Consider the following 14,426-nt stretch of genomic DNA (forward strand, 5'->3'; position numbering starts at 1 on the left):
GGCTGCGCAGGGCTCAGGCGGCTGGGGGGACCCTCTTTCGCCGCTGCTCGCGGCGGATCGCCGCAGAGCGGCGGCGATCGGCAGCACACGCAGCTGGCAAAGTGCTGGCTGCGTGTGCTGCACTTTATTTGAGCAAAATCGGCCCAGCAGGGCCTGAGCGGCAGCCATCGGCGGTGATGGACGAGCTGAGCTCGTCCATACCGCTAAGATGGTTAAAAGATCCAGCCCCGGCGCAGCTTCAGCTTTGTCACTGATTCCTGGACATTGGTTTCCAGAATCTTCTGATACTGAGTGCAATCCATGCGTCCCTCAACTTTGACAAGATTCCCAATCCCTGCACTGGCCACACAGCCCCACAGCATGATGGAACCACCACCATATTTTACTGTAGTTAGCAGGTGTTTTTCTTGGAATGCTGTGTAGTTTTTCTTCCATGCATAACACCCCTTGTTATGCCCAAATAACTCAATTTTAGTTCCATCAGTCTATGATTGGCTGAAACTTGATTGGCACCTTATTCCAAAATGAAGCTGGCTTGTTCAAATGTGCTTTAGCATACCTCAAGTGGCTCTGTTTGTGCTGTGGGAGGAGAAAAGACTTTCTCTGCATCACTCTTGCATACAGCATCTCCTTGTATAAAGTGCGCCGAATGGTTGAACAATGCACAGTGACTCCATTTGCAGCAAGATGATGGTGAAGGTCTTTGGTGCTGGTCTGTGGGTTGAGTCTGACTGTTCTCACTATTTGTCGCTTCTGTTTATCCAAGATTTTTCTTGGTCTGCCACTTCGAGCCTTAACTTGAACTTAGCCTGTGGTCTTCCATTTCCTCAATATGTTCCTAAATGTGGAAACAGACAGCTGAAATCTCTGAGACAGCTTTCTGTATCCTTCCCCTAAACCATGATGGTGAACAACCTTTGTCTTTAGGTCAGTTGAGAGTTGTTTTGAGACTCCCATCTTGCTACTCTTCAAAGAAAATTAAAAGAGGAGGGAAACTTAGGGAAACTTACAATTGACCCCCTTAAATACTCTTTCTCATAATTAGATTCATCTGAGTATGTAAGTCAGGGGTCACTGAGCTTACCAAGCCAATTTGAGTTCCAATAATTAGTTCTAAAGGTTTTGGAATTAATTAAATGATAACAGTGCCCAAATGTATGCACCTGCCTAACCTTATTTAAACAATTATTGCACACTTTCTGTAAATCCAATAAACTTAATTTCATTTCTCAAATATCACTGTGTGTGTCTCCTATATGATATATTTAACTGATATTTTTTATCGTAACAGCCAACAATTTATACAGCAAAATCATGACAAATAACAAGGTTGCCCAAACTTTCGCATCCCACTGTATATAGATTTTGAATTTGATGCCAGGAATATGTTTTAAAAGAATTAGGACGTGGACAATCAAAAAGAAGAAAAGTTGTGCATTGCTAACAAACAAACAACAACAACAACAAAAACACACTCGATGGAACAGCTCATCTCATAGCTAACTGAGTTAAGCCTCGTCTACATGGTACATGGTCTATTAGATAATTTACAACCAGTCCAATCGGATTGCATTCAATTTTGCAATAGATTTTGGGTACTTATCAAAGCAAAATCTATTCCAAAATTAATCTGAAACAATTTGGACGTCTACACATGATGCAATTTCTTATTAGATCTATCTAATAGATCTGTCTATCTGATGGAAAATTGTACCGTGTAGATGAGGCTTTAATTTGCAAATATGTCTGTTACGTGATTGAGAGGCTGAGTAGCTCAGAAGTAATAAAGATGGGGAGGGGTACGCTGCATAGGTAACTTGTGCACAGGGCCGGTTCTAGACTTTTTGCTGCCTGAGGCAAACTTGTGAGGATGCAACCCCCCCCCCCCCCCCCGATTTGGAATGGTTGCACAGCACCCGACCATATACTGTGCTTCATTTAATGTTCTCACATGACAAGCTGCAGCTTAACACAATAGCACACTTGCTCGCTGTGAGTCAAACAAACTGCTCACCTTCAGCCACTCCATTTCTCCTCAGTCAGGACAGCAGTGCCATCTCTTACTCCTACCTTCTGCTTTGCAAGTCAAATGAAACACTGCTGTTCTCCTACCTCCCCCCTCCTCACTCACTGTCAGACTTCTCACACAGCACAACAAGCTGCTTTCCCCAATGATGACCTCTTTACTTCACTCTCCTCCTACTCTGACTTCATGCTGTTAGTGTAAACACAGTACAAACATGCTGCCCCTATAATCTCTGCCGCCTAATGCAAATGTTTTACCTTGCTATATGAGAGAGAACCGGCCCTGCTTGTGCAGCAATTAATAATATAATGTTCCTTATTGTACAGGGTGGGCCATTTATATGGATACACCTTAATAAAATGGGAATGGTTGGTGATATTAACTACCTGTTTGTGGCACATTAGTATATCAGTGGTTTGCAAAAGTATTTGGCCCACTTGAAGTTTTCCACATTCTGTCAGATTACTGCCACAAACATGGATCAATTTTATTGGAATTCCACGTGAAAGACCAATGCAAAGTGGTGTACACGTGAGAAGTGGAACGAAAATCATACATGATTCTAAACATTTAAAAAAAAAATAACTGCAAAGTGGGATGTGCGTAATTATTCAGCCCCCTGAGTCAATACTTTGTAGAACCACCTTTTGCTGCAATTACAGCTGCCAGTTTTTTAGGGTATGTCTCTAGCAGGGACAGCGTTTGTGAACAGCAGTTTTCAGATCTTGCCCCAGATTCTCGATTGGATTTAGATCTGGACTTTGACTGGGCCATTCTAACACATGAGTATGTTTACGTTAGCGTTTTGCATTTTGGCCAAAAAGTTCCATTTTGGTCTCATCTGACCAGAGCACCTTCTTCCACATGTTTGCTGTGTCCCCCACGTGGCTTGTGGCAAACTGCAAACGGGACTTCTTATGCTTTTCTGTTAACAATGGCTTTCTTCTTGCCACTCTTCCATAAAGGCCAACTTTGCGCAGTGCACAACTAATAGTTGTCCTATGGACAGATTCCCCCAACTGAGCTGTAGATCTCTGCAGCTCGTCCAGAATCACCATGGGCCTCTTGACTGCATTTCTGATCAGCGCTCTCCTTCTTCGGCCTGTGAGTTTAGGTGGACGGCCTTGTCTTGGTAGGTTTACAGTTGTGCCATACTTCTTCCATTTCTGAATGATCACTTAAAGAGTGCTCCGTGGGATGTTCAAGGCTTTGGAAATCTTTTTGTAGCCTTTACATTTCTCAATAACTTTATCCCTGACCTGTCTGGTGTGTTCTTTGGACTTTATGGTGTTGTTGCTCCCAATATTCTCTTAGACAACCTCTGAGGCCATCACAGAGCAGCTGTATTTGTACTGACATTAGATTACACACAGGTGCACTCTATTTAGTCATTAGCACTCATCAGGCATTAGTCATTAGCACTCATCCAACACAATGGGCAGCAAATTGAACACATTTTATAAGTGGTCAGAAACTTGTAAATAATACATGAAAAAATAAAGTTACATTAAAACCATGCACACCATTGTTTTTCATGTGAAATTTACAATAAGTTTGATGTGTCAGATGACCCTCTTCCTGGGTGGTCTCATAGGGTGTCTTGCATTGAAATCTGCTGCAATGACTAGGTTACTGTGTTCACCAGACATCAACACAATTTCTATCCGCACCTCACGTGTTAAACTTGGTGACATGTCAATGGCTGTAAACAAAGAGAAACCTGTAAGTAACTCATGAACTCATGAATTACGCTAAAACCAAGCACACCATTGTTTTTCTTGTGAAATTCCCAATAAGTTTGATGTGTCACATGACCTTCTTACTATTGAAAAAAACAAAAGTTGCATACAAAATGGCCAACTTCAAAATGACCACCATGGTCACCACCCATCTTGAAAAGTTTCCCCCCTCACATATACTAATGTGCCACAAACAGCAAGTTAATATCACCAACCATTCCCATTTTATTAAGGTGTATCCATATAAATGGCCCACCCTGTAGAATGGCAAAGAATTTGGAAATTTAGTTAAAAGTTTGCTTGCAAGAGACAGGGCTGAATGGCAATATTGGATGGCAATGATATACGGGGCATCATGTGGTACTGTATTTAAATTAAAACAGACATGTTTCTGTAGAGGAAATCACTTCATCGGCTCAGGTACATTTCCAATTGACATTTTCTGTAACTCATTTTGTTGCTGCTTTCACAAATGTAAATTATTAGCAGACAAATCAAAATGTAAAGTTTTTTTTTTTTTTTTTTTGCAATTTATGGGCACTGTGTTCCCTGGGTTAGAGAAGTACCATTGGCTTATCAATCCATAGAGCAAAAGCCAGCGTCTGTGATGGGAAGGGGGTATAACAGTACACACAGCATACGTGGCTTGAAAATCCAAGAAGGCACCATTTATTCTGAATGCTATATAAAGGTTTTAGAGTTGCCATCCAGATGATGTTTCAAGAAAGTCCTTGCTAATGTCAGCAAGACAGTGCCAAACTGCATAATGCATATAGCTCCAAAGCTAAACAGGGTGGTACATTGGGCTACCTGCAAGCCAAACCTGCCACACACTGGAAACATTTGGTGTGTTTTGGAATGAAAAATAAGACAAAGGTGCCCCTGAACAACTGAGCAACTGTAATCCCATATCCGGCAAGAATTGGGCATTTCATTAAAACTACAGCATCTAGTCTCCTTAGTTGCCATACATTAAAGGCCGGTTCACACTGGCGCTTTGGGATGTCTCAGCTGTTGCCAAATGCTTCTCTGCCATCGAGCAAAAAAGTGCTTGGCATCAGTTTCCATCGTTCGTTCATCATATGCCATTTTTAACCCCCAGACACCTTGAACCAGCTATTAACAGGCACTTTTATTGACCTGAGGAAGCGGCTGTGGCCGTGAAACGCGTTATCTTCTAGTGCATGAATAAAAAAAACTGACTTTTTATCCTGAATCTCCACTTGTTTTTATCCCAAGCAGATCATCTATAAGGTAGGACAACTTTATGCTTTAACATTGTTGGATTCTACCATATAGAGGTATATACATATATAGAGCTATACTACCCCCTTTTGCATTCCCGGGCGCCTCCTACCAATTTTTAGGTTGTCGTTAGCAGGCCCTACATTGTAGGGGAGATTTAGTCGAGTTACCTCGACATAAAAATCATTTTTTGGAGCAGCGACCACCGAGGAACCAAAGACCAAGTGGGGCCGGTACTTCCCTACACGCGACAACGAGTGGTTGCCTCCATAGCAACCCACTCTTGTGAGTATAATATCTACTATTTACACTTTGCCCTGATCAACTAACAATATTGCACCAGATTGGGCTCCTGGATTTCCCTCCTTTCTTTTTCCCTAACAACTATACAATTGTGATGATTTGCTCAGCTGCCTGTGCAGGCAGGCAGCCTTTTGACCATTATGTAGGTTTGCATGCTGCAGGACTCTGGAAAGAAAAGCTTCTGTCAGTTTTGCAGCTTGTGCTTGCAGAGGAATTTGCATACGTTGTCATGCAAATTGCCTGGCCACATTCATTGGAGGCGTGTACTATAAGTACTATGTCTTTCCCACAATGCTTCGCTGTTCATAAGGATTTCGTCCTATGTAACACTCCTGGTGGGGTGTCAGCCATGCTCTTGGTTTGAAGATCAGCTTAGAGTAATTCCTGGAAACTGTGCTCGGTAGATTTCCCTAGTGCAGTTAGGATTGTTTATCTGTTTTGTTTGTCTGTTGCGATTGTCCTGTCCCAGCGGTGGTCGATAGGAAGTCGTTCTGATCTCTGTTCTTGGAGCATAGCTGGTGCAGCGGTTGCCCCCAGCTATCTCTTCTGTTCTGCTTCTCTGGATCGCGCTAGCCACTTTTCGCTAGCGCTGTGGATCCTTCTGTTCTGTCTCCTGGGATCGCGCTAGCCACTTTTCGCTAGCGCTGTGGATCCTTCTGTTCTGTCTCCTGGGATCGCGCTAGCCACTTTTCGCTAGTGCTGTGGATCCTTCTGTTCTGCTACTCTGTACCTGGATCGCGCTAGCCACTTTTCGCTAGTGCTGTGGATCCTATCTCTCGCTTGTCCCTGTTTTCGTGTGTCTGTCTTGTCTGCTACGACCGCTTGCTGGAGGCTTAGTGAGGTAACCGTTAAGCAAGCGTTCGCCTCCTCTGTTTCATGTTTGTCTGTCGATGGTTAGTTAGGCGTGCTTGTCTCTATTGTGCTTATCACGTGGAGACCGCGCATAACCGCGTGCACTGTTGCGAATGAGTGCGGTGTTCGCGGTTAGCTAGCGTTTGTTATTTTCCGCATCTTCTCATTGTATTATTTGCTGTGCCTTTGCTACCCTCTTATTCTGCTCTGATCTGCCTTGTGTCACGTCTGGCGATCGCACCTCTCGCGATCGCGTTCCTATTTCATATCTGCTGTTGTGTGTGTGCGGTCGCGGGGTGGCGACTGGATTGGCGCACACACATACAACCTTTCCCTTTGCTCGTTCTCATTCGCAATCGCCTCTCTTGCGATTGCGTTCTGCGCTTCGTACAATTCCTGTCTGGCATTTGTGGAGGTACAGAGGATTGGTTCCTCTGCACTCCCCAGCGCCATCTGCCGACAGGAATTTCCCTCTACAGGTGCGTAGCACCTTTTGCTGGGTGCCTGCAATTACACGCTTGTGGAGGATTTCCGCCGTGTCAGCGCACGCGTTGTGCGCTGATCACGGAGAAAGTTCCACAATCGTTACAGTATGACCAGCCCAACCCAAAACCCCAGTGTAGACGGAATCTCTGATTTGTACGATTTTGTCGAGTTTGGGTCCTGCGTCTTTAAGAGCTTTAAAAGGCTAAATTCAGAGACCAAGGCAGAATTTCTTTCTGAATGTGTGAGGTTTTGTCTGAATCCCACCTTTCAGATTTCTGATCCGTCCACGTCGGCTCTTCTGTTTGCCTATGTGCTCTTAAAAAACGAATTGTTCACCTGGGCATATGATGTGCTAAAAACCAATTCTTGGAATGATAATCTGTATCAGTTTCTTGCAGTGATATTTTATCACTGGCTTAAACTGCCTGGCTTACCACCTGCTCTGATTGATTGTGTAGCTGCTGATAAGTCAGCTGATCTTTCCCTTCCATGCAAAACCTTTCAGTATGACAATCAGTTCAATGTGTCAGTTGCCACTTCAGGTTTTAAAAAGCAGCCATCCAAAGCCTCTAAGTCTAAACGTAAAAGATCTAGGAAGGCTTCCCAGCGGAAAGATCCGTTGCCCATAGCAACCACAAATGAAGAGGTTATTTCTGTCAAGTCTGAAATGTGCAAAACCATTCAGTATAACAATGATGTTGATCTGTCTCCTGTTTTTTTGCCCCAATCCAAAGCTTATGTGGATCCTGCTATAGGTAGGATCGCACACTACATTAAAGCAGTTAAAAAATCTGTTCTTGTTCCTGAACTCCACCCCTATGGAGATTATCTGGATACTGGCCTGTTTGAACCCCCATTTGCTTCCTGGGATGTTGGGGCCTTGCTGGAGGAATTCGATTTTGATTGGAAAGCCTTTTGCGATTTTTACATCGCAAAAAGTGAAGATGCCTTGAATGCTTGTCTCGATTCTATGTACCTTCTGATTGATTCCGATGAATGTGACAAGGATGATGTGGATCTGGTGATCTATGTATGGCAAATGATTTTGGATGAGTTGCACACACACCAACCAATTGATTCCAATAAAGAGACATCGTTGTCGGATGATTGTTCCTGCCTTTCTGGGGTAAAGCATGAGAGTCTTGACTTTGTGCAATCTGAAATGAATGAGTGTGCCGCTGTGGTTGATTCCTGTGCGAATCCTGAAGGATTCGCTCCTGACAGTGTGCAGTTTGAATCTGTGCGATCTGATGCCTGTTTCTCGGATGTTCCTGCAGATTGTGATCGGCATGAGTCTGCCGGTTTCCTCAAGGATGTGTGGAATCCTTTGTCATTTAGAAACAGATCTTTGAGATCTTCCGTCTGTGACCCTGCTATGGGGAAAATGTCTCGACTATGCAGCGTCAAAAGTAAAATTAATATGCCTAATAAAGTTTATACTGTTGATGTCGCTATTTCTTCTACAGATGAGTCTCTGTCTCACCCTGTTCACACCTGTAACGGCCCATTGCCTGATGACAGTTGCTCCAGTGTTTCGGTCCTAGATGCCTTGCAGACTGCTCCGCAGATCGCGGAGGTTTGCGCTATGGAAGCGTCAGTTTCACAACCTAAAGTGAATTTTGATTCGCAGGTTTTGCATTCTGGTTCCTCGGATTCGACATTGTTAGCCGAATCTAAGAGTGAGACAGCGCTTCGGTTTTGCGAATCTGATGCTGAACCTTCTTTGCCTTATTCAGAGATGCTTTCTCTAAACCTGCCCTGTACCATGAATAAAACATGTTTTCCTTTCACACTGACGTTTGTGAGCCCCTTTCTTGCTCTGAGGGAAGTGCTGATTCTGCACCCTGTACTCTGGATGAGTCAATGTGGCCTTGCTTAGAATCCCCTGCATTGTCCCTAGAGGCTCGTCTAGGTATTGCCACTATACTCACCTGTTTTTCTGCAGTTTTGGAGTTACAAGCTAGTTTGACTGCCACACAGAATTCTGGGTACAGTGAGAATGAAGTTAGGGAGTCAGTGTGTGTCCCAGTAAACAATTCCTGTCTGGCATTTGTGGAGGTACAGAGGATTGGTTCCTCTGCACTCCCCAGCGCCATCTGCCGACAGGAATTTCCCTCTACAGGTGCGTAGCACCTTTTGCTGGGTGCCTGCAATTACACGCTTGTGGAGGATTTCCGCCGTGTCAGCGCACGCGTTGTGCGCTGATCACGGAGAAAGTTCCACAATCGTTACAACAATATGGGAAAATCTGCATCAGAAAAATCGCGTTTAGTGGAAACAGGCCCGTAGGCATTCAATGGAGTCAGTTTTTCTGCATCCATTCTGTATCCAATCTGCGTGTAGTGGAAACAGGACCTTAAAGGGGCACTACAGCGAAAAACTGTAAAATTTAAAATATGTGCAAACATATACAAATAAGAAGTACATTTTTTCCAGAGTAAAATGAGCCATAATTTGCTTTTCTCCTATGTTGCTGTCACAGTAGGCAGTAGAAATCTGACAGAAGTGACAGGTTTTGGACTGGTCCATCTCTCCATAGGGCATTTTCAGCAAGGCTTCAATTCTTCATAAAAATTTTCCCAAAAAAGGATTTAAACAATGATGCTGGACAACTTCCCTGCTCGCTACAGAGTTTTATTGGCAGTTGGACAGACCATATATACCATTCACTAAGTGCTTTTGAAAAGAAATATATCCCTGAGAATCCCCTATAAAGAGATGGACTAGTCCAAAACCTGTCACTTCTGTTAGATTTCTACTACCTACTGTAAGTGACCGCAACATAGGAGAAAAGTAATTTATAGCTCATTTTACTCTGGAAAAAATATTCTTCCTATTTGTATATGTTTGCACATATTTTACATTTTAAATGTTAAATATTTTAAATTTTACAGTTTTTTGCTGTAGTGCCCCTTTAATGATTGTGCAAGGATTGTTAGGGCAACAGCTTGCGGCATGAGTGCTATACAAACCTGCTTCTCAGCTATATCAGAGAAGCCCCTATTGTGGAGAGGTGGGACAACAGCACATAAGCGAGCAGTTTTCTAAAAGAGCTGGGTAAGCAAAAACACAAAGGGGAATATTCTCTAAATAATGGTAAATGTGACATACTTAGGCAACGTTACTTTTGCCAGTGGTGTAATAGTGCAGCCCACTTTATTTAAGTAATGTGAATATTGCTAATTTAACTGGTATACGTAACTGTGAAATTGCAATGCGCATTATACGTATGGGAATTTTACCTCTATTTATAATTATAATTATGATTAATATTCAGTATTAATATAGCGCCAAGATCTTTTGCAGCAGTGTACAGAGTATATTGTCTTGTCACTTAATTGTACCTCAGAGGGGCTCACCAGCTAATCGCTACCATAGTCATATACAGTGGGTTGCAAAAGTATTCGGCCCACTTGAAGTTTTCCACATTTTGTCATATTACTGCCACAAACATGAATCAGTTTTATTGGAATTCCACATGAAAGACCAACACAAAGTGGTGTACACATGAGAAGTGGAACGAAAATCATACATGATTCCAAACATTTTTTACAAATAAATAACTGCAAAGTGGTGTGTGCATAATTATTCGCCCCCCTTTGGTCTGAGTGCAGTCAGTTGCCTATAGACATTGCCTGATGAGTGCTAATGACTAAATAGAGTGCACCTGTGTGTAATCTAATGTCAGTACAAATATAGCTGCTCTGTGAGGGCCTCAGAGGTTGTCTAAGAGAATATTGGGAGCAACAACACCGTGAAGTCCAAAGAACACACCAGACAGGTCAGGGATCAAGTTATTGAGAAATTTAAAGCAGGCTTAGGCTACAAAAAGATTTCCAAAGCCTTGGACATCCCACTGAGCACTGTTCAAGCGATCATTCAGAAATGGAAGGACTATAGCACAACTGTAAACCTACCAAGACAAGGCTGTCCACCTAAACTCACAGGCCGAACAAGGAGAGCGCTGATCAGAAATGCAGTCAAGAGGCCCATGGTGACTCTGGACGAGCTGCAGAGATCTACAGCTCAGGTGGGAGACTCTGTCCATAGGACAACTATTAGTCATGCACTGTACAAAGATGGCCTTTATGGAAGAGTGGCAAGAAGAAAGGCATTGTTAACAGAAAGCATAAGAAGTCCCATTTGCAGTTTGCCACAAGCCATGTGGGGGACACAGCAACCATGTGGAAGAAGGTGCTCTGGTCAGATGAGACCAAAATGAAACTTTTTGGCCAAAATGCAAAACACTATGTGTGGCGGAAAACTAACACTGCACATCACTCTGAACACACCATCCCCACTTTCAAAAATATGGTGGTGGCAGCATCATGCTCTGGGGATGCATCTCTTCAGCAGGGACAGGGAAGCTGGTCAGAGTTGATGGGAAGATGGTTGGAGCCAAATACAGGGCAAACTTGGAAGAAAACCTCTTAGAGTCTGCAAAAGACTTGAGACTGGGGCGGAGGTTCGCCTTCCAGCAGGACAATGACCCTAAACATAAAGCCACAGCAACAATGGAATGGTTTAAAACAAAACATATCTATGTGTTAGAATGGCCCAGTCAAAGTCCAGATCTAAATCCAATCGAGAATCTGTGGCAAGATCTGAAAACTGCTGTTCACAAACGCTGTCCATCTAATCTGACTGAGCTGGAGCTGTTTTGCAAAGAAGAATGGGCAAGGATTTCAGTCTCTAGATGTGCAAAGCTGGTAGAGACATACCCTAAAAGACTGGCAGCTGTAATTGCAGCAAAAGGTGGTTCTACAAAGTATTGACTCAGGGGGCCGAATAATTACGCACAGCCCACTTTGCAGGTATTTTTTTGTAAACATTTTTTGAAATGATGTATGATTTTCGATCCACTTCTCATGTGTACACCAATTTTGTATTGGTCTTTCACGTGGAATTCCAATAAAATTGATGTATGTTTGTGGCAGTAATGTGACAAATATTGGAAAACTTTTAGGGGGCCGAATACTTTTGCAACCAGCTGTATCTACATATATGTATGTATTGTGTAGTTGTGTATGTATCATAGTCTAGAGCCAATTTAGGGGAAGCCAATTAACTTATCTGTATGTTTTTGGGATGTGGGAGGAAACCGGAGTGCCCGGAGGAAACCCACTCAGACATGGGGAGAACATACAAACTCCTTGCAGGTGTTGACCTGGCTGGGATCCGAACCGAAAGCGCTTACCAGTACACCACCGTGCTGCCCTGTTAGTGAATATGCCCAAATGTATTCGTTTGTCGCTCATTTGGAGGTAAGGCTTAATGGCCCAGTGTGGGGGTTGAACCAAAGTCAAGTTTCGCTCTGGGCACATTGAAACTTAAGGCTGCCATGGCTATTACTCATTTTCAACAGTTGCTATGTTGTGGTTGTATACTTTTAATATACTGTTTCTCACCTTCATGGTTCCAGTGAGAATGCTTTGTGCTGTAATAATTAAATCCTCTTGGTGCTTCCGAATGGCAGGCTGAATGCAGAGTTTCTGGATGGACAAAAGGATGTTCTCTCCCGTTATCAAAAGGTTCTTTGCAGCTTGTTCCATTTCTTGCTTCAGATGTCCATCATCAGACTCTACACCCACCCTGCAGGGATAAACGACATAGTGATAGAACCATCCATCAATACTACAAAAATTCCAATTCCAGTCCTACTTCAGTTGCTCTAGGGAGGTGACAAGAGATTCCCTGCAACCTGGCTACAACTTTTACCGCACATAAAAGTAGCTGGAGAGGAAGGCAAGGAACATTTATATTGAGGATATTGCTGGGATTGTTGCTTAGATTTTCTCTGATCACTTTCATTTTCTATAGCAGGTACAGAACTGCACTGTAAAAAGTACTGGCATGCCTGCCTTTTCATACATAAAAAAATGTTTGGTTTGGGTCCGCTTTAAAGCTTATGGATGTCATTAAAGTTTAATTCAAAATATTTAGTTGCACCACTCTGACACATACAAATATAAATAAACACTCCTTCAAGCCTATGAGCATTTCAGTGCATGCTTTTCACCCTCCTCTTTGCATAACTAGGGTTATACAGGTGGCATCCATTAGCAATTCCTCCTTTGCTGGACACCATCTACTCCACCAGTTTGCCGGATTTTTTGCCGGCAATATGTAAGGAAGGGAGGGGTTTCTCCCAAAAATTTAAAATATTTTATATTTGTCATTATGTAGCTGAAAAAAGGCTGCTATTTATTATTATAATTTAGAAAATAGATTTTATTTCTGAAATCTTGTATTTTTTAGTTTGGGTCCACTTTAATATAAAGTTGGCCCATCCTTTGCAGCTATGACATCTTCATCTTTTATTGAAAGGATTTCCATAAGGTTTAGGAGTTTGCTGGGAATTTTAGACCAATCTTTTACAGAAGAGTATGTGTGAGGTCAGGCACAAATGTTGGACAAGAAGGTCTTGTTTGCATTGTCTAATCTAAATTATTCCAAAGGTGTTCTCTTTGGTTGAGGTCAGGGCTTTGTGCAAGCCAGTCAAGTTCCTTAACACCAAACTCACTCATTTAAAGGGAACCTAAACTAAGAAGTATATGGATTTTTCCTTTAAAAATAATACCAGTTGCTGATCCTGTCTCTCTAATACTTTTAGCCACAGCCCTGCACAAGCATGCAGATCAGGTGCTCTGACTGAAGTCAGACTGGATTAGCTGCATGCTTGTTTCAGGTGTGTGATTCAGTCACTACTGCAGCAAAAGAGATCAGATTGAGCTAATCTGAAGGCTATGCAAAGTTTGAAGGTCTGTAAATATTGACTCCGCAGAGGTAGCGACTTATGCGCAATGTGTGCTTCAGTATGTGCTCAACCCAACTGCAGTCCGACTGCAGAGAAACTGGCTTCCAGTACCCTGGATTCTTAAAACTTACAGTGAGAAAAACTGAGAAAATAAAAAAGGAACACAGGGTGAGTTCTATGGAGGATTGGAACTGTACATACACGTTTATCTCATCATGTTACATGTCACTTCAGGTACCCTTTAAAGCAGTGCAGAAATGCTGAGTATAGTTGTAAAAGGGCTGTGAGATGTGCAACATTTTCTTTACAGACACTTGGATTTGCTAAACAATGGCTTTATAGCTATAGAGAGGAAGAAAGAAGATCACTGAAGTAACATAAAACCAGCTGGCAGCACTTATCTTAGAGATAAGATAATGAACGCCCACCAGTATGAACCGCTGATCCACCATAATGTTGGGGACTCCCTGTATTCTCCCCATGTGTCCTCCGCTCCCCCATTCTGTCTTCCTCCCATGTATAGCTATCAGCATGGCTCCCCTAATCCAGCGGCGATCAGAGACATCTCCTCTCTCTCATGGCTTCCCTATTGCTGGCTTCTAATGATGACGTGATCTGTAGAAGCTGACATTAGGGGAGTCGTGAGAGAAAGAAGAGGTCTCTGATCGCCGCTAGCTGAGGTGAGCCATGCTGCCCCTGCTGATAATGATACAGGGGGAGCTGAGGAGGACTGAAGGGGGAGCGGAGGACACAAGGGAGCCAAGGAGCACACATGAGGGCCAGAGGAGCACACGCAAGAGCCAGAAAGTGATACATGGGAGACAGAAGCAGAAGCACGGGGGACAGGAGGGGACACGGGGGGGGGGGGGGGGGTAGAAGGGGACACATGGAGGACACTTGGGGACAGAAAGTGACACAGGAGGACACAATAATTGGGGAAGAACATCTACAAGGTATAGTTTTTTTTTTTGTTCCTGGATTTTGCCCTCTAAACCTAGGTGTGTCTTATAGTCAGGAG

At 43.2% G+C, this 14,426-nt stretch overlaps 1 protein-coding gene across 2 annotated transcripts in view; it reads right to left on the reverse strand.

Annotated features, from left to right (window-relative positions):
* LOC137570884 (uncharacterized) overlaps positions 1-14,426 on the reverse strand; it is a 45,386-nt gene that overhangs the window by 27,447 nt on the left and 3,513 nt on the right. For both annotated transcript variants that reach the window (XM_068279592.1, XM_068279593.1), the window contains exon 3: positions 12,060-12,243. In XM_068279592.1, coding sequence (XP_068135693.1) covers positions 12,060-12,243 — 184 coding nt within the window. The remainder of the gene's footprint in view (positions 1-12,059; positions 12,244-14,426) is intronic.

The sequence above is a fragment of the Hyperolius riggenbachi genome, chromosome 4, assembly GCF_040937935.1.
Source record: "Hyperolius riggenbachi isolate aHypRig1 chromosome 4, aHypRig1.pri, whole genome shotgun sequence".
In the NCBI taxonomy this organism is placed as follows: Eukaryota; Metazoa; Chordata; class Amphibia; order Anura; family Hyperoliidae; genus Hyperolius; species Hyperolius riggenbachi.